Below are 26,884 nucleotides of genomic sequence, written 5' to 3' on the forward strand. Positions count from 1 at the left end.
ATCACTGTAAATCTGCAGGGCGTTTTACCTGCGGATTTTTCAGAATCTGCGCTGAAAAATCTGCACACGAATCCGTGACGTATGGACATACCCTAAGTCACGTGGCAAGGCTCGTTAGAGGGTCGATATTGCCTTTTTTGCTGCTTCCAATAGGTGGCACTAGAGTTCTAGTCCTCTTCCTCTCTGAAGAGACCATTAGCGTTTGCTGTAGTGCGCACCATATCTAGCCCGCGGTTTCATTTAACTGCTTTTATGGTTTCTGACCTCTGAAGTGGTTAAAAGTTGTTTTTATGACTGAAAGTTGGAAAATCAAACAGGAGATGTTTCTATTTTATATTTTTATTCCTATCAATGTATTGGAAGACTAGCATTGCTGCAGCAGAAAACATTAATGTGCTACGTACCCCCATAACCATGCGCAGATCTCACAAATAAAAATGGCTGGAAATTTATAAATTATGATCTGTGCATGAATAATGTAGAATATTACCCACTGATCACAACATCACACAGAACAATAACATATCACATTAATACTTTGCCTCATGTCCTAAAACGGTCTCATGGGTGGAAGAACACCCATTGTTGCCCATAGCAACCAGTTAACGTAAAGTTATTAATGCACCATAGGAACAAATTGACTGGTTTCTATTGGCAACATGGACAGGCGGTTATAGGACAAGGACCTCACAATGTGCTTAGAATAATATACAATTTCCTCTACATGAAGAACAGCGATGAGCAAAACATCTATTACAGTGGGGTAGATTTATCAAAATGATCTGAAGGAAAACCTTTGTTGCCCATGGCAACCAATGACGACACAGCTTTCATTTTACCGCAGTCTTTTAAACAATGAAAGCTGAACTCTGGTTGGTTGCTATTGGCAACAACAGATTGGCTCATTGAGGCCCATTAACTTTTCGAAAGAAAAGCAAAATCTAAAATACATTTATAACCAAACAATATTTATTCTAAAGGGGTCTACAACTGTAACTCAATGTTAATACAATGGCTGACAGTAAAAATCTCATTGATTGGCTGTTCCTATGAACATGGACGGCGGCAGTGCGTGGTGGAAATCCAAAAAGAAGCCCAGTGACTTGAAGCATGACTTTCTTATCTTACAGCCATATTTCTGTGGTGCTCGTCACTCACTTGTGCATAAAGGCCAAGTCTATTAGATTTAGCACCCTGTGGTCTAGTAGGAGATGGAGTCATTCATTTAGGTTTCAGGATTGGTAAAACCGAGCGCTGTAACAGAGGAAAAGGAAGTAGTAGTCTGATAATGGCCACTTGTAGGTATCCTGAATGGCTGAGGGCCGTTCAGCCAATGTTCATTGTGAAGATGACTCTGCCCAGGAAGCGGTCCTTTTCATGATCGTTAACAATGTCTTGTCCATTGATTTTGCATTGTATGGTGACGTCATGATTAGGGGTCACCTCTGTGAAATGCATGGCAACTAACGGTGAAGTGTAGTTTACCTAAAAGAGAAAAGCTGGTTAGCTATAATACTAGAAAAAATAAAATGCTAGATCGCTATCTCACCACACTTTCATAAAGTTCTGACTGGCACAAGTGTAACAGGTAATGGTCATTCGAAGACGCGTACAGGACATCTAGATGGAGCAACCATATGGCTGGATTAGACAGGTACAGTGTAGACAAGGTAAATGGGAACTGTACTTTCATTAAACTTTGCATAAATCAATATTACAAGCAAAATAAAAAAAGTTTATAATATATCTTATCAAAGCAATCCGATTCCTTCTTCACTTATGAGCCACTTCTTTCAGTTGCCTCTTGAATATATCCACATGGGAAAAGAAAAACAGCTCAAATCTGTCTTGCTCAGATAAGAGACTGCCAGCTGACTGTTATGTGACACAACCCATTATACTCTGGGGAGAGGAGGAGTGAGGAAACAGGCAGTGAGAGACACAGCAAGATCGACCTGAGCTTTCTAACAAGTCTTTTACCTCACAACAGTGCTCGATTCATATCTACACTGATCACTACTGATGTGTAATTTATTCTATGCTGCTGTTCAAGGGCTGGTTAACACATTTCAATTTAGGAGGCAAGTACAAAGTGCAGCCAATCCTTAGGCTTTGGTCTTGTGCAGCACTTGATGCTTTTCCAAGGTGTGGCTACTACCAACCCATTTCATAAATCCCAGCCTTTTTCTGATGTATCATTTGAAATTAATCACAACTGGTTTATTGTATGGATGCATACTTGCTGCACAGTCATGTGACTATTAATAATAAGCAAGCAATTTGCACTTAATTTCTAATTCTACATTGGAAACAGTTACTTGAAGCCACCTCCCATCATAATCACCTCCTTGCAGGAATAATCCAATCCCGGAATATATTAAATCATTCCACCACTACCACCTAATAATAAAATTATACCCCGTTGTAGTGGTCATCTATAGTATAATCCCCCCCACCCAGGTTATAACGTTCCCCACTGCAGTAACTAGCTGTCCCTTTCCTTAGATTATAATCTCATATTCCCTGTTGCATATTATTTAATCAACTGTCGTGGCCGTGCCAAACCTCCCTTGCAATAACCATTAGCCTGGGATTATAACAACACAACCCCTACAAGCTATCCCCTATCCTAGGAACAGAGAAAAAAAAATCATGTTTTGGAAATAATAATTTAATTCCCCTCCAGATTATAATATCCCATAACGTGTACCCTTCTTGTATAGATATACATTTCACCAAAATCAATTTACATATTCCACATCCCAAAAGATTCAGAGCATTGCTGTGACACTGCCCATTAAATAAATAACCAGTTGAATTATGCCACCTTTGTGACACAACGAGATGCACACACACCATGGCACACTGACAGCCGCGTCCACAACCTGAGTACTACAGTATGAATGATACTGAAGTATGTATGAGCAATCTCACCTGTTGTCACAGCTAGCCATGCACAATGGCATCTCCCGACACACAAGCACTGTGCTCCAGCAGGAAGCATGAAGAGGCGTACTGCTGCATGGCCATTTTTACAGATTATGATGCAGTCGCAGATAATTTTCTTAGCCTACTTAATGTTCAGCCACGTTCTTCAGTATATTACTCCTCAGCTCTACATGTACACCCCTAAACTGCAATACATAACTCTTCAGCTTCCTCTAAGCACAGCCCCATCCTGCAGACCATCACTCATCAGCCTCCTCTATGTACAGCCCCATCCTGCAGCCATCACTCAGCCTCCTCTATGTACAGCCCCATCCTGCAGGCCATCACTCACCAGCCTCCTCTATGTATAACACCATTCTGCAGGACATCACTCCTCTCTATCCTTTTATTCACAGCCAGAACATCACTCTGTTTAGCCCACCTATATATAGCAGCATCCTGTAGTGCATCACTCTGCTTATCCCCTTAAAATTGGAGGAAAACATGATGCCACATGTGAGCTAATAAACATAAGTTTGAAATTTTTCTTTAATTGTGTACACGTTTAAATATCACTTGCCATAAAATTCAATCATGTACTACAATGAAACTAAGGGAATCATTGGCAGAAAAAACTCTAAAATACCATTTAATAGAAATCATACTTACATGTGTAAGCTTGCCGTAGTAAGGGTAGTACATTAGGTCAAAGTAATTTTTTGGATAAAAGGTAACTGCTCCTACATGACTATCATTTCCTTTCTAGTGAAGAGACAAAAACATAGATGCAATTATTACAGAAATGTTTTTATTTGTCTGCTGCTATACCGTATGAGATAATGTTGCCCTATAATGCTTAAGTAATTCCTCCATAAAATATCCAAATATCCCCACATAGTGATTGTGTAACACTGCCCTGCATTTTCTATAAATGCAGCATCCATAGGTAACCTGCATTCTAGGTAATAGCCCAGTTTGTCTTGTACCTACCACAGGGCTCGGCCATGATATTATTACATTCCTTATAGATTTTTACACTTTTGAAGTTTCACCAACCTAAGAATTGGCCTTTGCAGGTTTTTTTTTTGCAAACTATGTTAAGTGACCAGCCATTGATACAACTAAAGTTCCAGCTGTTGTCCTATATTTTTTTCTGGATGTATCTGGAAGTCATTGAGGTTTTTCATGTTGTATGTCTGGATATTGATTAAAAGGCTTGGTTAAAAATAATAATGTTTATATAGAGCCCATTTATTCCTCACAATTTTAGATTTGGGAAAGTAACAATTAAAAAAACAGGTAACCAAAACAAAGGAACAGTGAGGTAAATGAGGTTCCTGCACATAAGAGCTTACAATCTGCATATAATGGGACAGACATTGGACTTAGAAATAATTCTGTCCAGTATTTCATCTGGCCGAAGCACAGATCAGGACACTTAAGGGAAGTAAACCTACAAGAAACAGCTCAGGTAACCGTGTATTCAGCAACAAAAATACAAAGGTTCGTAAATTGACAGCTAACGCGTTTTACTTACGTAGGATCCACAGGACACAAATATTGGTGTTCCAAACCCGGCTTTAAACCCAACAATCTAGGAGGATAATAAACTTTTGAGTTTCACATAATAATAAACATTGCCTATAGTTTCACAGCCATACCGTTATAACCCCGAAGCTTTCTGAAAGATTCTACCCGTGATTTTTACACTTACTAAAGAACATTCACTCTATATATTTATATTCTATTCTAATAGTCTAGTTCATTCTAAGTGTCGAGTCAATATTTCTGTCACTTCTGAGTAAGGCTCCACTGCTCTTTAACAAACATGTCATTGTTTCACCTTTACTTAGTTTTACCCGGTTCATCTTTAGTAAGATACACGGTTTCCCACGAGAAAAGCCAAAACTTGGGTCCCCAATTCCAGAACAGTTCTTTAGCAGTGAGCGGCGGAACTGACAGGCTTTCCTTTCCTCATGTTCCTCCCCATCTTGAAGGAAGTATTGTCCAGGCGTGCATTCCACATTAGTAGCCATTTGTTTGTCATCATCATAGTCTAATATAGAAGAAAACTTATATTACACATATATACATCATAAATGAAATCCTTGTATCAGGTTATTTTTAAGTCCAAGGTTCCATGCTGATTAAACAGTTTGTCTCATAAACAATATACATCAGCAGGATAGGTAATAAATATATGGCTGTTGGATGTTCATCAGCTGTGACTCCCACCTAAGGCCACGTTCACACATTCAGTATTTGGTCAGTATTTTACCTCAGTATCTGTAAGTCATAACCAGGAGTGGGTGAGAAATGCAGAACTGGGGACGTGTTTCTATTATACTTTTCCACTCCAGGTTTTGGCTTACAAATACTGATGTAGAACACTGACCAAATACTGAATGTGTGAACATGGCCTTATCCTGAGAATAGGAGGCCCAAAGTCCCTGTGTGAATAAACTAGTAATAAGCATGTGTGACCACCACTTTATTAAAGGAGTATTCCCATTTCATACCTTTACCCACAGGATATGCCGTAATTTTATAGTAGATGTGGGTACCTCCAGTGGGTCTTATATCTACATGAAGAATACTGGGGCCCCAGAGGTATTCAAAAATACCAAACCCTTAATATGGCACCAATGAGAATGATACGCAGAATACATTTATCATGCAGTTTATACTGAGATTTGAAAAAAAAAAAACCTAAATGTACAATAGTAGAACTGCAATTTTTCCAAATGTTTCAAAGGGGTTGGCCTGCTTAAAAAAATATGTTAAAGGGAAGCTATCATCAGTATATGACCTGTTTCACACACAGTCTACAACATCTGGGTAGTAGACTGTGGACTGTGGCCCACCGGAGGAATCACTTTGGTGGGTGGGAGGCCCAATCCTGCACATGGGCCCACTGGAGGAAACACCTTGGGGGGTGGGAGGCCCACTCCTGCACAGGGGCCCACCAGAGGAATCACCTAGGGGGTAAGAGGGCCACTCCTGTACAGGGGCCCACTGGAGGACTCACCTAGGGGGTAGGAGGCCCACTCATGCACAGGGGCCCACTGGAGGAATAACCTAGGGGGTGAGAGGCCCACTCCTGCACAGGAGCCCACTGGAGGAATCACCTAGGGGGTAAGAGGCCCACTCCTGTACAGGGGCCCACTGGAGGAATCACCTAGGGGGTAGGAGGCCCACTCCTGCACATGGGCCCACCGGAGGAATAACCTAGGGGGTGAGAGGCCCACTCATGCACAGGAGCCCACTGGAGGAATCACCTAGGGGGTAAGAGGCCCACTCCTGTACAGGGGCCCACTGGAGGAATCACCTAGGGGGTAGGAGGCCCACTCCTGCACATGGGCCCACCGGAGGAATCACCTAGGGGGTGAGAGGCCCACTCCTGCACATGGGTCCACTGGAGGAATCACCTAGGGGGTGAGAGGCCCACTCCTGCACAGGAGCCCACTGGAGGAATCACCTAGGGGGTGAGAGGCCCACTCATGCACAGGAGCCCACTGGAGGAATCACCTAGGGGGTGAGAGGCCCACTCCTGTACAGGGGCCCACCGGAGGAATCAATTTTTTCCTCCTTAGGCCAGTCCGATACTGATCACCATCCAAGATCGCAGTTCACTTCTGTAGATTTGCAGATGATCTGAGTCTTTTAAGCTTAAGTTGGATGCTAACATATGGCTGTGTTTTTACCATATGAAAACCAACTTATCACATTTTCATGAGACACTTTGGTTGCATTAGTAAGATTCTTCTCCGGGTTCAGTATTACAAAATTGAAGAGGTACAGGAAGTTAAATACATTTTGAAGGAACATATAAACAGATGAGAAATAACAGAGCACTAGACAAGCCTTTCCTAATACAGCATGTCCCTAATCACTCCCCAGTAGGGTGGACAGTTGGGAGCAGCAGGGATTGCTTCTTGTTTTTTTACTGCTCTTCTATATGGATAAAGTCTGTATGGTACAATTCCTACTGGCGTGCGCCATGTCTTTTTCTATGTATTAGTTATATTTCACCGCAAAAGAACACCATATATTAGAAAATAGTATACTCAATAAAACTTAACATTTAATAATTACCTATAAAACAATTTTTATAATAAAAAATACAAACACCACAGACGACCTTGGACCAGTGCCAGTTGTTTGACAAGAAAAAAGATAAAAGATACATATGCTCAACGCAGGCTTTCCTTAAATCGCCCCTAAAAAAGCCTGCGTTGAGCGGGGGCGCCATTGCGCAGGATATAGGGTGCCAACCTCCGCAGCAAGGCAGGGGATAGATAGTCAAGCTATTAGGGATACAGTGCACCCTGTATCTTTTATCTTTTTTCTTGTCAAACAACTGGCACTAGTCCAAGGTCGTCTGTGGTGTTTGTATTTTTTATTATAAAAATTGTTTTATAGGTAATTATTAAATGTTAAGTTTTATTGAGTATACTATTTTCTAATATATGGTGTTCTTTTGCGGTGAAATTGAAGATTGTGGCACCTTTATTCTATGATCTGTGATATAATATGTATTAGTTACAACTCAATATAACAATGATCATGTCAAAGCAATTTCATATGACAAATCATTTCACCTTCCAGAAAGGTGTGCAGACTTTTGGCGTACGACGACCACGTGTCCTTCTCTGAAGCATTAAACGTATAATGAAGTCCAGGTTCCAGTGGCCTGATTGTTACACCTGTAAAATACATTCCATATCGTCATCATCAACCACAAGAATTAAGTAATAAAGTTATATTTGACATAATAGCCAAATTACATCATTTGACTTTTTTTTTGGCTCATGTACATTACATTAATACAATATTATTTTTTTATGCACAACAGTTATCTTGATGCCACTTACAGAGATTATATAGTTTTAAAAGAAACCTGTTATGTAAACTAACGCTATTAACGTGCAGATATAGGGTTAATCTGCAAGTTAATAGCATTCTGAGAGCCCCACTGCCGGGAGGAGATGAACTCTATTCCCTCCAGCAGCATTCGGCTTCCGGTCACAGGGGTGGTGCTGGTACGATTTCAGTCACCGCTCAGTGTATAGACTGCCGGCCCTACTGATGAGCTGCTGTCAGTCAGTGCCGGGGGCGCAGTTACAGCTGCTGCTCTCTATACACTTGAGTGGTGACTGAAACCTTGCCGACACCATCCCTGTGACTGGAAGTTGAACACTGCCGGAGGGAATAAAAGATCATCTCCTCCCAGCAGTGGGGCTCCCAGTGCCGGATGGTGTCAGAACACTATTAACCTGCAGATTAAACCCATAAAAAAAATAGCATTATTTTATATGACAGTTTCCCTTAAACGTAAAGAATAGTCTGCAGTTGCATTTCCCTCTGTGGGTAAGGATGGAGTCATTATTGTTTCAATTTGTTGCTATTAAAAAATAATATCCCCTGATTTTTTTACTTTGACATGTCATTGTAACAAGGTGAGGAGTTATGCATTCCGGGTTTATTTTTATAATTGTAATGAATTTAGGTAATATTTTAGAGATTTGCTTTTATTTAGACAATAAATAGACTTCTTGTCAAAACAGCAATTTACAGTATCTTGAAAAAGTTTTCATACCCAATAAACTTTTCCACATTGTTTAATGTTACACCCACCAACTGAAATGGTTTTATTGGGATTTTCTGTGATATATCAACACAATGTAGCAAGCATTTGTGAAGTGTAAAGGAGCTACAAGGTTTTCTATACATTTTTAAAAATATAAATCTGAAAATTGTGATGTGCATTTGTCTTAAGCCCCCCTGTGGTCTTAAGGCCCCGTCTCACATAGCGAGATCGCTAGCGAGATCGCTGCTGAGTCACTAGTTTTGTGACGCAACAGCGACCTCCATAGCGATCTCGCTATGTGTGACACGTACCAGCGATCAGGCCCCTGCTGCGAGATCGCTGGTCGTGTCGGAATGGCCTGGACCTTTTTTTGGTTGTTGAGGCCCTGCTGACATCGCTGAATCGGTGTGTGTGACACCGATCCAGCGATGTCTTCACTGGTAACCAGGGTAAACATCGGGTTACTAAGCGCAGGGCTGCGCTTAGTAACCCGATGTTTACCCTGGTTACCAGCGTAAATGTAAAAAAAAAAACAAACAATACATACTCGCCTTCTGATGTCCGTCAGGTCCCTTGCCGTCTGCTTCCTGCTCTCACTGAGTGCCGCCGTACAGTGAGAAGTGAGAGCACAGCAGTGACGTCACCGCTGCGCTCTGCTCTCACTGTACGGCCGGATCTCAGTCAGAGCAGGAAGCAGACGGCGAGGGACCTGGACACCGAAAGGCGAGTATGTAGTGTTTGTTTTTTTTGGTAACCAGGGTAAACATCGGGTTACTAAGCGCGGCCCTGCGCTTAGTAACCCGATGTTTACCCTGGTTACCCGGGTGCTGCAGGGGGACTTCGGCATCGTTGAAGACAGGTTCAACGATGCCGAAGTCGTTCCCCTGATCGTTGGTCGCTGGAGAGAGCTGTCTGTGTGACAGCTCCCCAGCGACCACACAGCGACTTACCAACGATCACGGCCAGGTCATATCGCTGGTCGTGATCGTTGGTAAATCGCTTAGTGAGACGGGGCCTTTACACTTTGTAGGATCATCTTCGTCTGCAATTGCTGCTATACATCTTTTGGGGTATGTATTTACCAGCTTTTCATATCTAGAGGCTCAACATTTTTCCCATTCTTCTTTGCAAACTAGCTCTATCTCCGTGAGATTGGATGGAGGCGTCTGTGAACAGCAATTTTTAAGTCTTGTCACAGGTTCTTGATGGGATTTAGATCTGGGCTTTGACTTGGCCATTCACACACATGAATATGTTTTTATCTAACCCATTCCCTTGTAGCTCTGGCAGTTTGTTTTGGATCGTTGTCCTGCTGGAAGGTGAACCTACACCCCAGTCTTAGTTTTTTGCAGCCTCTAACATGTTTTCAGCTAGGTTTGCTTTGTACACTGCTCAAAAAATAAAGGGAACACTAAAATCCCACATCCTAGATATCACTGAATGAAATATTCCAGTTGTAAATCTTTATTCATTACATAGTGGAATGTGTTGAGAACAATAAAACCTAAAAATTAACATAAATCACAACTAATATCCCACAGAGGTCTGGAGTTGGAATGATGCTCAAAATCAAAGTGGAAAATGAAGTTACAGACTGATCCAACTTCAGTGGAAATGCCTCAAGACAAGGAAATGATGCTCAATAGTGTGTGTGTGGCCTCCATGTGCCTGTATGACCTCCCTACAACGCCTGGGCATGCTCCTGATAAGGCGGCAGATGGTCTCCTGAGGGATCTCCTCCCAGACCTGGACTAAAGCATCCGCAAACTCCTGGACAGTCTATGGTGCAACATGACTTTGGTGGATGGTGCGAGACATGATGTCCCAGATGTGTTCAATCGGATTCAGGTCTGGGGAATGGGCAGGCCAGTCCATAGCTTCAATGCCTAAATCTTGCAGGAACTGCAGACACACTCCAGCCACATGAGGTCTGGCATTGTCCTGCATTAGGAGTAACCCAGGGCCAACCGCACCAGCATATGGTCTCACAAGGGGTCCACGTCTCCTGGTGTACTGACCTGTCTTCTGGTAGCGCCTCCAGCCTCTGGACACTATGCTGACAGACACAGCAAACCTTTCCACAGCTCGCATTGATGTGCCATCCTGGATGAGCTGCACTACCTGAGCCACTTGTGTGGGTTGTAGAGTCCGTCTCATGCTACGAGTGTGAAAGCACAACCAACATTCAAAAGTGACCAAAACATCAGCCAGAAAGCATTGGTACTGAGATGTGGTCTGTGGTCCCCACCTGCAGAACCATCTCCTTTATTGAGTGTGTCTTGATAATTGCCAATAATTTCCATCTGCTGTCTATTCCATTTGCACCACAGCATGTGAAATTGATTGTCAAACAGTGTTGCTTCCTAAGTAGACAGTTTGATTTCACAGAAGATGGATTTACTTGGATTTATATTCTGTTGTTTAAGTGTTCCCTTTATTTTTTTGAGCAGTGTATTTATCTTCATCCATCTTCCCATCAACTTTGACCAGCTTCCCTGCCCCCGTTGAAGAAAGCATCCCCATAACACTGCTGCCATCACCATGTTTACCAGTGGGGATGATATTTTTCAGGATCATGTACAGTGTTAGTTTTCCCACACACATAGCGCTTTGCATTTAGCCCAAAAAGTTCTACTTTGGTCTAATTGACCAGAGCACCTTCTTCCATGTGCTCACTGTGTCCCCTAAATGGCTGTTTGCAAACTGCAAATGGGTCTTCTTATGATTTGCTTTCAAAATTGGCTTTCATCTTGGCACTCTTACATTAAGGGCAGATTTGTGGAGCAGACAACTAACAGTTGTCCTGTGGACTGATTCTCCCACCTGAGCTGTGCATCCCCGCAGCTCATCTGACCATAGACTTCTTGGCTGCTTCTCTAATAAGTGCTCTTCTTGCTTGGGATGTCAGTTTAGATGGACGGCCAATTCTTGGTAGGTTTGCAGTATTGACATACTCCTTCCATGTTTGGATGATAAATTGAGCAGTGCTCCATGAGATGTTCAGAGCCTGGGCTTTTTTTTGGAACCTAGCCATGGCTTGCTCTTCTCCACAACTTTATTCCTGACCTGTCTGTTGTGTTCCTTGGTTTTCATGATGCGGTTTGATCCCTCATTTCTCAAAAAAAACTCTGAGGCCTTTACTATAGTTATACTGAGAAAAAAAAATACACAGGTGGAATTTACTAATGAAGCCCATTGGGCACTCAGGGTTTTATTAAGGGGTATTAGAATATAGGAAGCTGAAAACAAATGCACATCACAATTTTCAGATTTAAAATCTTTTCTCTGCAATTGTGAACTTTAAGGAAGTTCTGTCTGCAGGTTTTTGCTGTCTGAAAGCAGCAAAATATAGGGTAAGAAAGGCTGATTCCAGTGATGTACAGTGTCAAGTAAAAGGGTAACAATGTTTTGTATCTTTTGGCTCCATAAGGGTACATTTCCACAGTCCATATCGGCAGCACGCTCTGTCCAAAGTGCTGCCGGCTTTTGTACGCGCGGTGATTCCGCATGTGTTCAGAATCACCGCATCCTATACTGTACAAAGGACGGTGATATTTATCTTGCGGAGACTGAGAGTCTCTGCAAGATAAATAGACATGCTGCAGTCTAGAAAGACCCGCCGCATGTGCGTATACGCACGTCTGCCATCTGCGTCTCTGTACTCATAGTGGATATGGGATTTCATAAAATCCCATCCACTATGTTGTAACATCTGGACGCTGCGGCTGTATGCAGTGTCCAATCCACAGCAAATACTGAACGTGGAAACATAGCCTTACTCATCATCCACTACTGCTTCGAATGGAGACTGACATCATTTTATAGACAGTTATCTTGGCTATCTCATACATATATTTGACTTGCAACTATTTATTTTGTTACGGTTTTGCTCCTGGTGGTGGAAAAATCTTTTTCTTCCTGTATGCTACAAATTACAACTGAACTCACTTTCCCTATTAGCTCAGTGTGTTATTAGGCTGATTCCCAAGCAAAAGGTCACTGACTTGAATCGTGGAGCAGCCAAGAAGAAGATTTCCGAAGAAAAGCAGTAGTGGATGATGAGATATGGAGCTTTAGGCTACTTTCACACTAGCGTTAACTGCAATCCACCACAATGCGTCGTTTTGCCGAAAAAACGCATCCTGCAAAAGTGCTTGCAGGATGCATTTTTTCCCCATAGACTAACATTAAGTGACGTATTGCGACGGATTGACACACGTCGCAACCGTCGTGCGACGGTTGCACTGTGTTGTGGCGGACCGTCGGGACCAAAAAACGCTACATGTAACGTTTTTTGCTCACGACGGTCCGCTTTTTCCAACCGCGCATGCGCGGCCGGAACTCCGCCTCCACCTCCCCGCACTTCCCCGCACCTCACAATGGGGCAGCGGATGCGCTGGAAAAATGCATCCGCTGCCCCCGTTGTGCGGCGGAGACAACGCTAGCGTCGGGAACTTCGGCCCGACGCACCGTGACGGGCCGAGCCCGACGCTAGTGTGAAAGTAGCCTTAGAGTTAAAAGTTCGAAACACTGTTACCCTTTTGCTCGTCACTGTATCACTTACTGCTTGGTGCAGTTTTGATAGAATTTCTGTTTCCTTATACGTTGTAGATGTAGTCGTGGTCAGAGCTGTGTATAACCACGCCCACACCCCTGATTGGTAGCAGTTTCCTCTGTATACTGTACATTGTAAGCAAGCTGCCAATCAGTGGTGGAGGCGGGGTTATACAGATTAGCCTGACTGACCTGCATGTGAGATCTAGGACAGCAGTGATAATCTCCTGCTGATAAAACACTGACTGTATTACAACTACAACACACAGCCTGATAAGTGACACAACCCTGGAATCAGGCTCTCTGTCCTATATTATGCTACTCTGAGTCTAAACAGAAAGAACCTGCTGACTGATTTCCATTAAAAGGGTTGCCTCATAAAGAGGATTCCACCTGGTGAAACCTGCCTGCACAGTCAGCTATTTGCCATTTACCCAAGCCCTAGCATCCCTGTCAATCAGCTGTTATTACACGCTGCTATACAGCTGGCGGTATACTTTCCAAGAAGCGGCCATGTAGTATTACATTCTGGCTATTCAAATGAAGCCCATCGTGTATTATTAGACCAGAAGTGGCTATTACATATGGCTTCCCACTCCCAGAGGGGTCCCCAGCAGAGACCCTCTCCTTTATGACATTCATACATCCTAAACATTGGGATCATTTTTATGTATGAACAACTAATTTCATCCATCTTAACCTGAATCATACCAATAACTGTTACATGTAAACCTGCCTGTACTTTCCATCACCCGCAACCAGTGCAGGGTCATTGAGGACCACCGTGAGATACAGAATATAGAGTCCTCAGAAATGTTCTCAGGAAGTGAAGTCACTGAGAGATATGGTTACTCCGCAAGGTCACTCATCTGAATGTAGACACATTGCAGAGAGGGAGTTCATAAGGTCAGTCCCAGAGCCCTGCGCCATCCTATCTATGATGATCCAGGGGAATGTAGAATGCCCTTTAACACGGCCAATAAACCCCGGGCTAAAAATGAATTCCGGCTTCAGAAATAGGAACAAGTAACATTGCGATTGTGCAAACAAGGCTAATGTTCCGATTACACGTGAACACCAATGTGAACCAGTAGGAGTGATGGAATAAAAGGTGTTATATTCCCTCCGGCTATGCTGAATTCGGCAGTATAATATTAATTCTGCAGCACTTACTGCTTTTCAGGGGATTCATATCTTAGAAGCTACCGTGTGTATGTAGTTTACCACTGTGAAAAAAGCCAAGGAGCAGCTGCCAACCAGACTATGGCGAGTGCTCCGAGGAGAAGTGGATTCTATGTGCAGCGCCCCAGAGTTCTGGTCGTTGCAGTGCTGTGGCTTCGCCGCTAAGGGGAGCCATGGTACGTTCGATGGCACCGAAGGAGTTCCTCCAATCAGGTATCACAGACACCAATATATTTCACAGCTGGGCCTCCGGGGGGAGCTAAGGGTGCTATTCATTAGGCCACTCCCCACCATAGTGGGTAAACTGGGGGTCAGGCAGGAAGTTAGAGGAGAACGCTGACGGGATTGAACGGAGCAACACCCTGTGGCAGGGGGTGTTGTGAAGGGAGAGACTGTAGGGTCTCTGCCAGGGGTGGGATCCTGGCAGAGGCTTGGCATTGAGAGAACGTAACGGGACCGTGCCTGCTCAGTATAGCGGCGGTGCCCAAGAAAGGACTAGAAGCGAGATAGATTGTGCTGAGTGAGAAACGAAATCAAGCAGAAGGAGAATACCAGCAGGGGTTGTGCTGAAAGAGGCAGCACCTTGCTGAGGCGCAATACCGGTGGCCGGAACGCCGAGGGAGTGGATTAGAATACAGCTTCAAGCCATACTCCAAACAGCGGCAGGGCAGTCGGTCTCAGGCTGGCTGTCTACCACATATCGCCTATGAAGTCTTGGGGGGCAATTGCGGGAGAGGGGCGACTCTAGGGTCCCGGAAGAACTCCAGGCCTACCTGACAAACGGGTGCCATTCCAACCTGAATACAGGGAAGGGGTGGATTACAGAGGAACATCAAATCGAGTTGTGAGGGAACTTAAGAAACAGACACAACCGTTGTGGGGTTACTTTCCGTAAGCACAGCAGGGAAGGACTACAACACATAGCGCTAGAAGGAAGGCACAGATTTCCACCTGAGAGGAGAACTCTGGAGGTGCCATTGGACCGGCCGGACTTGCGTAGCCTGGTGAACCGTGCTCTGGACTGAGGACTCAGAGATCTCCAGTAAAGAGGTAAAGAGACTGCAACCTGGTGTCCTCGTTATTTACCGCGACTTACACCCCACAACCGAACCGCTCCACCGCTACCATTACTACCACCTATTACACCGGACGTCCCCCGCTGACGGACAGGGCCACGGACCGGGTCTAGCCACCGTGACAACCCCGTGACTGAGATCCCAGAGGCCCGGCTCCGGGTACCCCTCGGCCCTGCGGCGGTGTGGGGGCGCTCCATATGCAGCGGTACAATTCTAGAATATTGGAGTTCATGGTAACATCGAGCAATCAAGCCAGTCCGGTGCTTACCACACTACATCAGCTCCATCTGCAAACCCGAGATCCGACACAGATGTACAACATTAAAAGATTATTTCATGACCACCATCAAATAAATATAACTTACCAGGTGGAAAAACTCTGTCTCTGTATGTAGGCACATATGGGCTTATTGTAAGGAGCAGTCCGTATATACATAACGCAAACATCCCAGTTAGAAATGCATAAAGTAGAAAGTAAAATAGAAGTATGAGAGCTGCAAAAGAAAACAACAGAAATATGAAAAGAAATAGGAGACCATGAAATAAAAAAGATCGGAGATTTCACAGACACAGAATTTTCATCACTTTCTCCTCTGTTCTGATTTTGAACAGAAAAGCAGAGATTAGACAGAAGATCTCTATAGAGAGGTGCCAGTTTAGTCTATAATTCCTTAAAGAACTCCTCCTCCTCCCATCAAAGCATTTATCCTCTTAATATATTGCAATCATCATATTATACAGCACTGTGAACTTACAATTGCTCATTTTGCCTTTCTACCCAGATAATTCTTCAGTTTTCTCTGCTTTGTGTATAAAATGGAAGTCTCTTGTCATTTATCATCCCTCCTTCCAAATCCTGACCCTGCTGCTCCCTCCTCCACCTGCCAGGGACTTTTGCAGTGACTTATGACTTGTACAGGGAAAATTGACCTCCTGTTTTTACATAAAGTTTAGAAGGATTCAGCTAGTCAGTTTTTAATCACGTAACGTAATAGACCAAATGGAATAGAGAAGAATATACAGTTGTGGCCAAAAGTATTGACACCCCTGCAATTCTGTCAGATAATACTCAGTTTCTTCCTGAAAATGATTGCAAACACAAATTCTTTGGTATTATCATCTTCATTTAATTTGTTTTAAATGAAAAAAACACAAAAAGAATTGTCCTAAAGCCAAATTGGATATAATTCCACACCAAACATAAAAATGGTTGTGGACAAAAGTATTGGCGCTGTTTGAAAAATCATGTGATGCTTCTCTAATTTTGTGTAATTAACAGCACCTGTAACTTACCTGTGGCACCTGACAGGTGTTGGCAATAACTAAATCACACTTGCAGCCAGTTGACATGGATTAAAGTTGACTCAACCTCTGTCCTGTGTCCTTGTGTGTACCACATTGAGCATGGAGAAAAGAAAGAAGACCAAAGAACTGTCTGAGGACTTGAGAAACCAAATTGTGAGGAAGCATGAGCAATCTCAAGGCTACAAGTCCATCTCCAAAGACCTGAATGTTCCTGTGTCTACCGTGCGCAGTGTCATCAAGAAGTTTAAAGCCCATGGCACTGTGGCTAACCTTCCTAGATGTGGACGAAAAAGAAAAATTGACAAGAGATTTCAATGCAAGATTGTGCGGATGTTGGATAAAGAACCTCGACTAACATCCAAACAAGTTCAAGCTGCCCTGCAGTCCGAGGGTACAACAGTGTCAACCCGTACTATCCGTCGGCGTCTGAATGAAAAGGGACTGTATGGTAGGAGACCCAGGAAGACCCCACTTCTTACCCCGAGACATAAAAAAGCCTGGCTGGAGTGTGCCAAAACTTACCTGAAAAAGCCTACAACGTTTTGGAAGAATGTTCTCTGGTCAGATGAGACAAAAGTAGAGCTTTTTGGGCAAAGGCATCAACATAGAGTTTACAGGAGAAAAAAAAGAGGCATTCAAAGAAAAGAACACGGTCCCTACAGTCAAACATGGCGGAGGTTCCCTGATGTTTTGGGGTTGCTTTGCTGCCTCTGGCACTGGACAGCTTGACCGTGTGCATGGCATTATGAAGTCTGAAGACTACCAACAAATTTTGCAGCATAATGTAGGGCCCAGTATGAGAAAGCTGGGTCTCCCTCAGAGGTCATGGGTCTTCCAGCAGGACAATGACCCAAAACACACTTCAAAAAGCACTAGAAAATGGTTTGAGAGAAAGCACTTATAAGACTTATAAGGTGGCCAGCAATGAGTCCAGACCTGAATCCCATAGAACACCTGTGGAGAGATCTAAAAATGGCAGTTTGGAGAAGGCACCCTTCAAATATCAGGGACCTGGAGCAGTTTGCCAAAGAAGAATGGTCTAAAATTACAGCAGAGCATTGTAAGAAACTCATTGATGGTTACCGGAAGCGGTTGGTCGCAGTTATTTTGGCTAAAGGTTGTGCAACCAAGTATAAGGCTGAGGGTGCCAATACTTTTGTCTGGCCCATTTTTGGAGTTTTGTGTGAAATGATCAATGTTTTGCTTTTTGCTTCATTCTCTTTTGTGTTTTTTTAATTTAAGACAAATTAAATGAAGATAATACCAAATAATTTGTGTTTGCAATCATTTTCAGGAAGAAACTGAGTATTATCTGACAGAATTACAGGGGTGTCAATACTTTTGGCCACAACTGTACTGGGTAGAAAGGCAAAGTGAGCAATTGTAAGTGCTTAGAACTATATAATATGAGTTTAATATATTAAGAGGATAACAATTTTGATTGCAATGCTTCTTTAATCAATAATCAATATGATCCTAACTGAAAGAAAAATCATACAAAAAAAGATTGTAAGGCCATAAGAATTATTGGCACTTCTTCTTTAAGGATAGTCCAACCAGAACACTATTACCTATCCATGGGTTAGGTGATACATTATACATCAGTGGAGATCCAAGCACTTTTTAGACCCATTAGAATGAAGCAGAAATGCGCTTGCTCGACAGCCACTCCATTCATTCTCTATGGAACTGCTGGAGCGCTTTATTTGTCTTTCTCCGGCAGTCCCATAGTAAATGAGTGGAGCGGTGCTGGAACATGCACATTGCCACTTCACTCCAATGGTAGTAAAAGTGCCCAATTCTTGCGATCCGTAGAGGTTCCACTAGGTGATTACTTGTTCCAAGTGGAATACTAATAAACCGTTATCTATAAATGGGTTCAAAATAGCAAGTTACACAAATTACTAACATATTAGTAATGTCTATTATTATTTACTCACTTTCAGCATTTCCTCAGTGGACACTTCATCAGTTCTGTCTGTTAAAGGGACTCTGTCACCTGAATTTGGCGGGCTATGTAAATACCCTGTGTCCGGTCCGATGGGCAGTGTTTCCTCTTCCTTTATTCACCCCTTCCTTTCCCGCTGGCCGCAATATTCTCTTGAATTTCAGTAGGTTTCCTCTGTAGTTCACGCGTGCGCAATGCAATCTTGCCTTGTGCACGCGCAGTATGCTTTGCCCAACTGCGGGCAAAGCCGAAAAGAATTAGTGCACATGCACCGCCGCCAGGGCCGTATTTAGAGTTTCTGCTGCCCTAGGCACTTTTAGTGCTGCCTCCCCCTTTGGTGAGTATGACACTATCGGCAGTGACTTTGGCAAGAATCGCTGATGTGAAAGTCGCCTTTTGCAGCAGATCCGGCAGTTTTTCTGCATGTGCCGCGTAACAGATCACTTACGGCAACACTGCGTTCGGCCTCATTGATCCCCTATGGGATTTGCGGCAGTTGCCTTGATCTGGCAAATGCGGTACCATACCCCCCAACTTTTGAAGAAGGGAAGGAGGTATAAAGTTTGCGGCGCGCGTAGTGCGCCGCAACAAATTTTAGGCCACGCCTCTGACCACACCCATTTCACAACTAGTCACACCCATATCCACGTCTAAACCACACCCATTTAGCACTGCTGATCACAATGTTTTATATACAATAATTATAAAAAAAAAAATATGGCCACAGACAGTGCTCCATACTGTATAATGGCCACACATGATGCTCAATACTGTATAATGGCCACACATGATGCTCAATACTGTATAATGGCCACATATGATGCTCCATGCATACTGTATAATGGCCACACGTGATGCTCCATACTGTATAATGGCAACACATGATGCTCAATACTGTATAATGGCCACACATGATGCTCAATACTGTATAATGACCACATATGATGCTCCATGCATACTGTATAATGGCCCACCCCCCCTGCCATCATCATGTATGCATGGCTCATCTCCCCCTTCCTGTATGCATAGGTGGCTCATCTTTCCCCCGTATGCGTGGCTCATTTCCCCCTCTGTTGTGAATTCCGTTCTCGGGCTCCCTCCTGTGGTCATGAATGGTACTTTGGTGAGTTCTGTCCTTGGACACCCTCTGGTGGCTTTAAGTGGAACTGCTGATCTTTGAGGTTGGCTTTCTCAGCTGCCCTCGTTTATTGCTGCTGCTTCCCTATTTAACTCTGCCCAGGTCGTTAGTTCATGCCAGCTGTCAATGTCTCAGTACTAGTTCAGATCTCTCTTGGATTTCTCAGATGACCTGTCTACTCCAGCAGAAGCTAAGTCCTCGCTAGTCCATTTGCTGTCATTTGTTTTTGAATATATTTTTCAGTACATGCTATGTTTCAGTCCAGCCTGCTATTATATTTCCTTGCTAGCTGGAAGCTCTGGGGGTGTAGAGCTGCACCTCCACACCGTGAGTCGGTGTGGAGGTCTTTTTGCACACTCTGCGTGGTTTTTGTAGTTTTTAATACTGACCGCATAGTTCCCTTTCCTATCCTCTGTCTGTCTAGAGAAGATTCGGCCTCCTTTGCTAAAATCTGTTTCATTCCTGTGTTTGTTACTTCCTCTTAATTCACAGTCTATATTTGTGGGGGGCTACCTTTACTTTGGGGAATTTCTCTGAGGCAAGGTAGGCTGCTATTTCTATCTTTAGGGGTAGTTAGCTCTTAGGCTGTGAAGAGGCGTCTAGGGAGAGTTAGGTACGCTCTACGGCTATTTCTAGTGTGTGTGATGTTATTAGGGATTGCGGTCAGTAGAGTTACCACTTCCTCAGAGCTTGTTCCAGGTTTTTCCATTTTAACCATCAGGTCATTTCGGGTGCTCCTAACCACCAGGTCCATAACAGTACAGCTGGCCTACAAAGTGTTAATGCATCTCAAAAGAGGGAAAAGAGAAGTTCTGAGTCAATTTTTTTTTCTTTGCTGCTTGTTTTGTCTTTCTTTTCCCCTTAACCTCTGGGTGGTTCAGGACTCAGGTGTAGATATGGATATTCAGGGTTTGTCCTCTTGTGTGGATCAACTCGCTGTTAGGGTACAGAGTATTCAAGATTATGTAGTTCAGAATCCGATGTTAGAGCCTAGAATTCCAATTCCTGATTTGTTTTCTGGGGATAGATCTAAATTTTTGAATTTCAAAAATAATTGCAGACTGTTTCTTGCTCTGAAACCCCGCTCTTCTGGTGACCCCATTCAGCAAGTAAAGATTGTTATTTCTTTGTTGCGTGGTGACCCGCAAGACTGGGCATTCTCCCTTGAGCCAGGAAATCCTGCATTGCTTAATGTAGATGCATTTTTTCTAGCGCTTGGATTGCTTTATGACGAACCTAATTCTGTGGATCAGGCAGAAAAGATCTTGCTGACTCTATGTCAGGGTCAGGATGAAGCAGAAGTATATTGCCAGAAGTTTAGAAAGTGGTCTGTGCTTACACAATGGAATGAGTGTGCCCTGGCAGCAATTTTCAGAAAGGGTCTTTCTGAAGCCCTTAAAGATGTTATGGTGGGGTTCCCCACGCCTGCTGGTCTGAATGAATCAATGTCTTTGGCCATTCAGATTGATCGGCGTTTGCGCGAGCGCAAAGTTGTGCACCATTTGGCCGTGTCCTCTGAGCAAAGGCCTGAGCCTATGCAATGTGATAGGACTTTGACCAGAGCTGAACGGCAAGAACACAGACGTCAGAATGGGCTGTGTTTTTACTGTGGTGACTCTTCTCATGCTATCTCTGATTGTCCTAAGCGCACTAAGAGGTTCGCTAGGTCTGTCACCATTAGTACTGTGCAGCCTAAATTTCTATTATCTGTTATGGATTCGGGCGCTGCTCTGAATTTGATGGACTTGGAGTTTGCCAGGCGCTGTGGTTTTTTCTTGGAGCCTTTGCAGATTCCTATTCCCTTAAGGGGGATTGATGCTACGCCATTGGCCAAGAATAAACCTCAGTGCTGGACTCAGCTGACCATGTGCATGGCTCCCACACATCAGGAAAATATTCGCTTTTTGGTGTTGCATAATTTGCATGATGTTGTCGTGTTGGGTTTGCCATGGTTACAGGTTCATAATCCAGTACTGGATTGGAAATCAATGTCTGTGTCTAGTTGGGGTTGTCAAGGGATACATACTGATGTTCCTTTGATGTCAATTTCTTCTTCCACTCCTTCTGAAATTCCTGAGTTTTTGTCGGATTACCAGGATGTATTTGATGAGCCCAAGTCCAGTGCCCTACCTCCTCATAGGGACTGTGATTGCGCTATTAATTTGATTCCTGGTAGTAAGTTCCCTAAGGGCCGACTGTTTAATTTATCTGTGCCAGAACATGCCGCTATGCGGAGTTATCTAAAGGAGTCCTTGGAGAAAGGACATATTCGCCCGTCTTCGTCACCGTTGGGAGCAGGGTTCTTTTTTGTGGCCAAGAAGGATGGCTCTCTGAGACCCTGTATAGATTACCGCCTTCTCAATAAAATCACGGTCAAATTTCAGTACCCTTTGCCTCTGTTGTCTGATTTGTTTGCTCGGATTAAAGGGGCTAGTTGGTTTACCAAGATTGACCTTCGAGGGGCGTATAATCTTTTGCATATTAAACAGGGCGATGAATGGAAAACAGCATTTAATACGCCTCGAGGGCCATTTTGAGTACCTGGTGATGCCATTCGGGCTTTCTAATGCCCCATCTGTGTTTCAGTCCTTTATGCACGACATCTTCCGGAAGTATCTGGATAGGTTCATGATTGTATATTTGGATGATATTTTGGTCTTTTCGGATGATTGGGAGTCCCATGTGAGGCAGGTCAGGATGGTGTTCCAGGTCCTTCGTGCTAATGCGTTGTTTGTGAAGGGGTCTAAATGCCTCTTTGGAGTTCAGAAGGTTTCCTTTTTGGGCTTCATTTTTTCCCCTTCTACTATCGAGATGGACCCTGTTAAAGTTCAGGCCATTTATGATTGGACTCAACCTACATCTGTGAAGAGTCTTCAGAAGTTCCTGGGCTTTGCTAATTTTTACCGTCTCTTCATCGCTAATTTTTCTAGTGTGGTTAAGCCTTTGACTGATTTGACGAAGAAAGGCGCTGATGTGGTGAACTGGTCCCCTGCGGCCGTTGAGGCTTTTCAGGAGCTTAAACGTTGTTTTACTTCGGCCCCTGTGTTGCGTCAGCCAGATGTTTTGCTCCCTTTTCAGGTCGAGGTTGATGCTTCTGAGATTGGGGCAGGGGCTGTTTTGTCTCAGAGAAGTTCTGATGGCTCTTTGATGAAGCCGTGTGCTTTCTTTTCTAGAAAGTTTTCGCTTGCTGAGCGTAATTATGATGTCGGCAATCGGGAGTTGTTGGCTATGAAGTGGGCATTCGAGGAGTGGCGACATTGGCTTGAGGGAGCCAAACATCGTGTGGTGGTCTTGACTGATCACAAGAATCTGACTTACCTCGAGTCCGCCAAGCGGTTGAATCCTAGACAGGCTCGATGGTCACTGTTTTTCTCCCGTTTCGATTTTGTGGTCTCATACCTTCCGGGATCTAAGAATGTGAAGGCTGATGCCCTTTCTAGGAGTTTTTTGCCTGATTCTCCGGGAGTCTCTGAGCCGGCTGGTATTCTCAAAGAGGGGGTGATTTTGTCTGCCATCTCCCCTGATTTGCGGCGGGTGCTGCAGGAGTTTCAGGCTGATAGACCTGACCGCTGTCCAGTGGAGAAACTGTTTGTCCCTGATAGGTGGACTAGTAGGGTTATTTCTGAGGTTCATTGTTCAGTGTTGGCTGGTCATCCTGGGATTTTTGGTACCAGAGATTTGGTTGCTAGGTCCTTTTGGTGGCCTTCCTTGTCACGGGATGTGCGTTCTTTTGTGCAGTCCTGTGGGACTTGTGCTCGGGCCAAACCTTGCTGTTCTCGTGCCAGTGGGTTGCTTTTGCCTTTGCCTATCCCGAAGAGGCCCTGGACGCATATTTCCATGGATTTCATTTCTGATCTTCCTGTCTCTCAAAGGATGTCTGTCATCTGGGTGGTTTGTGATCGGTTTTCTAAGATGGTCCATTTGGTACCCTTGCCTAAATTGCCTTCCTCCTCTGATTTGGTTCCATTATTTTTTCAGCATGTGGTTCGTTTGCATGGCATTCCGGAGAACATTGTGTCGGACCAGAGGTTCCCAGTTTGTTTCTTGGTTTTGGCGGTCCTTTTGTGCTAAGATGGGCATTGATTTGTCTTTTTCTTCAGCGTTCCATCCTCAGACAAATGGCCAAACCGAACGAACTAATCAGACCTTGGAGACCTATCTGAGATGCTTTGTCTCTGCTGATCAGGATGATTGGGTGACCTTCTTGCCATTGGCCGAGTTCGCCCTTAATAATCGGGCTAGTTCTGCTACTTTGGTTTCGCCTTTTTTTTGTAATTCTGGTTTTCATCCTCGTTTTTCTTCAGGGCAGTTTGAGCCTTCTGACTGTCCTGGTGTGGATTCTGTAGTGGACAGGTTGCAGCAAATTTGGACTCACGTGGTGGACAATTTGACGTTGTCTCAGGAATGCGCAACGTTTTGCTAACCGCCGTCGCTGTGTTGGTCCCCGGCTTCGTGTTGGGGATTTGGTTTGGTTGTCTTCTCGTTTTGTTCCTATGAAGGTTTCTTCTCCTAAGTTCAAGCCTCGTTTCATTGGTCCTTATAAGATTTCTGAAATTATCAATCCTGTGTCGTTTCGTTTGGCCCTTCCAGCTTCTTTTGCCATCCATAATGTGTTCCATAGGTCGTTGTTGCGGAGATATGTGGTGCCTATGGTTCCTTCCGTTGATCCTCCTGCTCCGGTGTTGGATGAGGGGGAGTTGGAGTATGTGGTGGAGAAGATTTTAGATTCTCGTATTTCGAGACGGAAGCTTCAGTACCTGATTAAATGGAAGGGCTATGGTCAGGAGCATAATTCCTGGGTTGTTGCCTCCGATGTCCATGCTGCCGATTTGGTTCGTGCCTTTCATTTGGCTCGTCCTGATCGGCCTGGGGGCTCTGGTGAGGGTTCGGTGACCCCTCCTCAAGGGGGGGGTACTGTTGTGAATTCCGTTCTCGGGCTCCCTCCTGTGGTCATGAATGGTACTTTGGTAAGTTCTGTCCTTGGACACCCTCTGGTGGCTTTAAGTGGAACTGCTGATCTTTGAGGTTGGCTTTCTCAGCTGCCCTCGTTTATTGCTGCTGCTGCTTCCCTATTTAACTCTGCCCAGGTCGTTAGTTCATGCCAGCTGTCAATGTCTCAGTACTGGTTCAGATCTCTCTTGGATTTCTCAGATGACCTGTCTACTCCAGCAGAAGCTAAGTCCTCGCTAGTCCATTTGCTGTCATTGGTTTTTGAATATATTTTTCAGTACATGCTGTTTCAGTCCAGCCTGCTATTATGATATTTCCTTGCTAGCTGGAAGCTCTGGGGGTGCAGAGCTGCACCTCCACACCGTGAGTCGGTGTGGAGGTCTTTTTGCACACTCTGCATGGTTTTTGTAGTTTTTAATACTGACCGCATAGTTCCCTTTCCTATCCTCTGTCTGTCTAGAGAAGATTCGGCCTCCTTTGCTAAAATCTGTTTCATTCCTGTGTTTGTTACTTCCTCTTAACTCACAGTCAATATTTGTGGGGGGCTACCTTTACTTTGGGGAATTTCTCTGAGGCAAGGTAGGCTGCTATTTCTATCTTTAGGGGTAGTTAGCTCTTAGGCTGTGAAGAGGCGTCTAGGGAGAGTTAGGTACGCTCCACGGCTATTTCTAGTGTGTGTGATGGGATTAGGGATTGTGGTCAGTAGAGTTACCACTTCCTCAGAGCTTGTTCCAGGTTTTTCCATTTTAACCATCAGGTCATTTCGGGTGCTCCTAACCACCAGGTCCATAACACCCCTCCCTGTATGCATGGGTGGCTCAGGCACTGGCTCATCTCCCATCCCCCCCATATGCGTGGCTCATCTCCCCCTCTCTGTATGCATGGGTGGCTCAGGCACTGGCTCATCTCCCATCCCCCTGTATGCTAGGCTCATCTCCCCCTCCCTGTATGCATGGGTGGCTCAGGCACTGGCTCATCTCCCATCCCCCCCTGTATGCTAGGCTCATCTCCCCCTCCCTGTATGCATGGGTGGCTCAGGCACTGGCTCATCTCCCATCCCCCCCTGTATGCGTGGCTCATCTCCCCCTCCCTGTATGCATGGGTGGCTCAGGCACTGGCTCATCTCCCATCCCCCCCTGTATGCGTGGCTCATCTCCCCCTCCCTGTATGCATGGGTGGCTCAGGCACTGGCTCATCTCCCATCCCCCCCGTATGCATGGCTCATCTCCCCCCCTGGCTGTATGCGTGGCTCGTCAGCTCCCCGCCGCTCCCATCTTGTATGGCTCGGCTCCCCATCCACCACGGTCCTCCTTCATCCTCCCCGACTCCCCCCGTCCTCCCTGGCTGTCATCATACTCACCTCACACCACGCAGAAGAACGGAATCCTTCACCTCTGTCCCTGCGCAGCACCCTCGTCCTGTGTGAGCGGTGAGGTGGTACCGCTCATTAAGGTGATGAATATACATGCATATTCATCACCTTAATGAGCGGTACCATGTGACCGCTCACACATGATGAGTTGCAGTCGCTGAGAGCAGACCAGCCAGCATCGCTGGAGCAGGTGAGGTGAGTATGACAGTCAATACTGCATGATGTCTTCAAGGGGGGCCGGGCCGGCAAGGAGGCAGCAGCGGCGGCGCCGGGGGGGGGGGGGGCGGGGGGGATAAGGTGACCACGGCCGGATCGGACTTTATAATAAAAAAAAAATCCTGCTCAGGTGCCGCCCTCGCATCGCCCCGCCCTAGGCACGTGCCCTCGAGTGCCTAGTGGCAAATACGGCCCTGACCGCCGCACTATGTCCCGGAAGTATTTCGCTGTGTTCTGGGACATAGTGCGACGGCGCATGCGCACTAATGCTTTTCGGCTTTGCCCGCAGTTGTGCAAAGCATACTGCGCGTGCGCAAGGCAAGATTGCTTTGGACTACGGAGGAAACCTACTGAAAGTCAAGAAAATATTGTGGCCAGCGGGAAAGGAAGAGGTGAATGAAAGAAGAGGAAACACCGCCCATCGGACCGGACACAGGGTATTTACATAGCCTGCCAAATTCAGGTGACAGAGTCCCTTTAAGGGACTGTCTGACTGGCTCATTCCAATATGTTAGCCGACCCCTTTTTCTGTCTATGCATTGTCCGTAACAGAGAAAGGGTTGGCTAAGTTATTAAAATGAGTCAAAGTGGTAATACATTTTTAATGAAGAATATTTAGACATTG

General features: G+C 44.8%; 1 protein-coding gene across 1 annotated transcript in view; it reads right to left on the reverse strand.

Annotated features, from left to right (window-relative positions):
* Positions 1-344: 344 nt before the first annotated feature.
* Positions 345-26,884, reverse strand: part of ATP1B4 (ATPase Na+/K+ transporting family member beta 4) — an 83,351-nt gene continuing 56,811 nt past the window's right edge. Inside the window, exons 4-9 of the mRNA XM_077285093.1 lie at positions 15,696-15,824; positions 7,530-7,634; positions 4,788-4,984; positions 4,466-4,522; positions 3,598-3,690; positions 345-1,485 (exon numbers count right to left, since the gene is read on the reverse strand). Of these exons, the coding sequence (XP_077141208.1) occupies positions 1,327-1,485; positions 3,598-3,690; positions 4,466-4,522; positions 4,788-4,984; positions 7,530-7,634; positions 15,696-15,824 (740 nt within the window). The 3' untranslated portion in view covers positions 345-1,326. The remainder of the gene's footprint in view (positions 1,486-3,597; positions 3,691-4,465; positions 4,523-4,787; positions 4,985-7,529; positions 7,635-15,695; positions 15,825-26,884) is intronic.

The sequence above is a fragment of the Ranitomeya variabilis genome, chromosome 2 (assembly GCF_051348905.1).
Source record: "Ranitomeya variabilis isolate aRanVar5 chromosome 2, aRanVar5.hap1, whole genome shotgun sequence".
Taxonomy (NCBI): Eukaryota; Metazoa; Chordata; class Amphibia; order Anura; family Dendrobatidae; genus Ranitomeya; species Ranitomeya variabilis.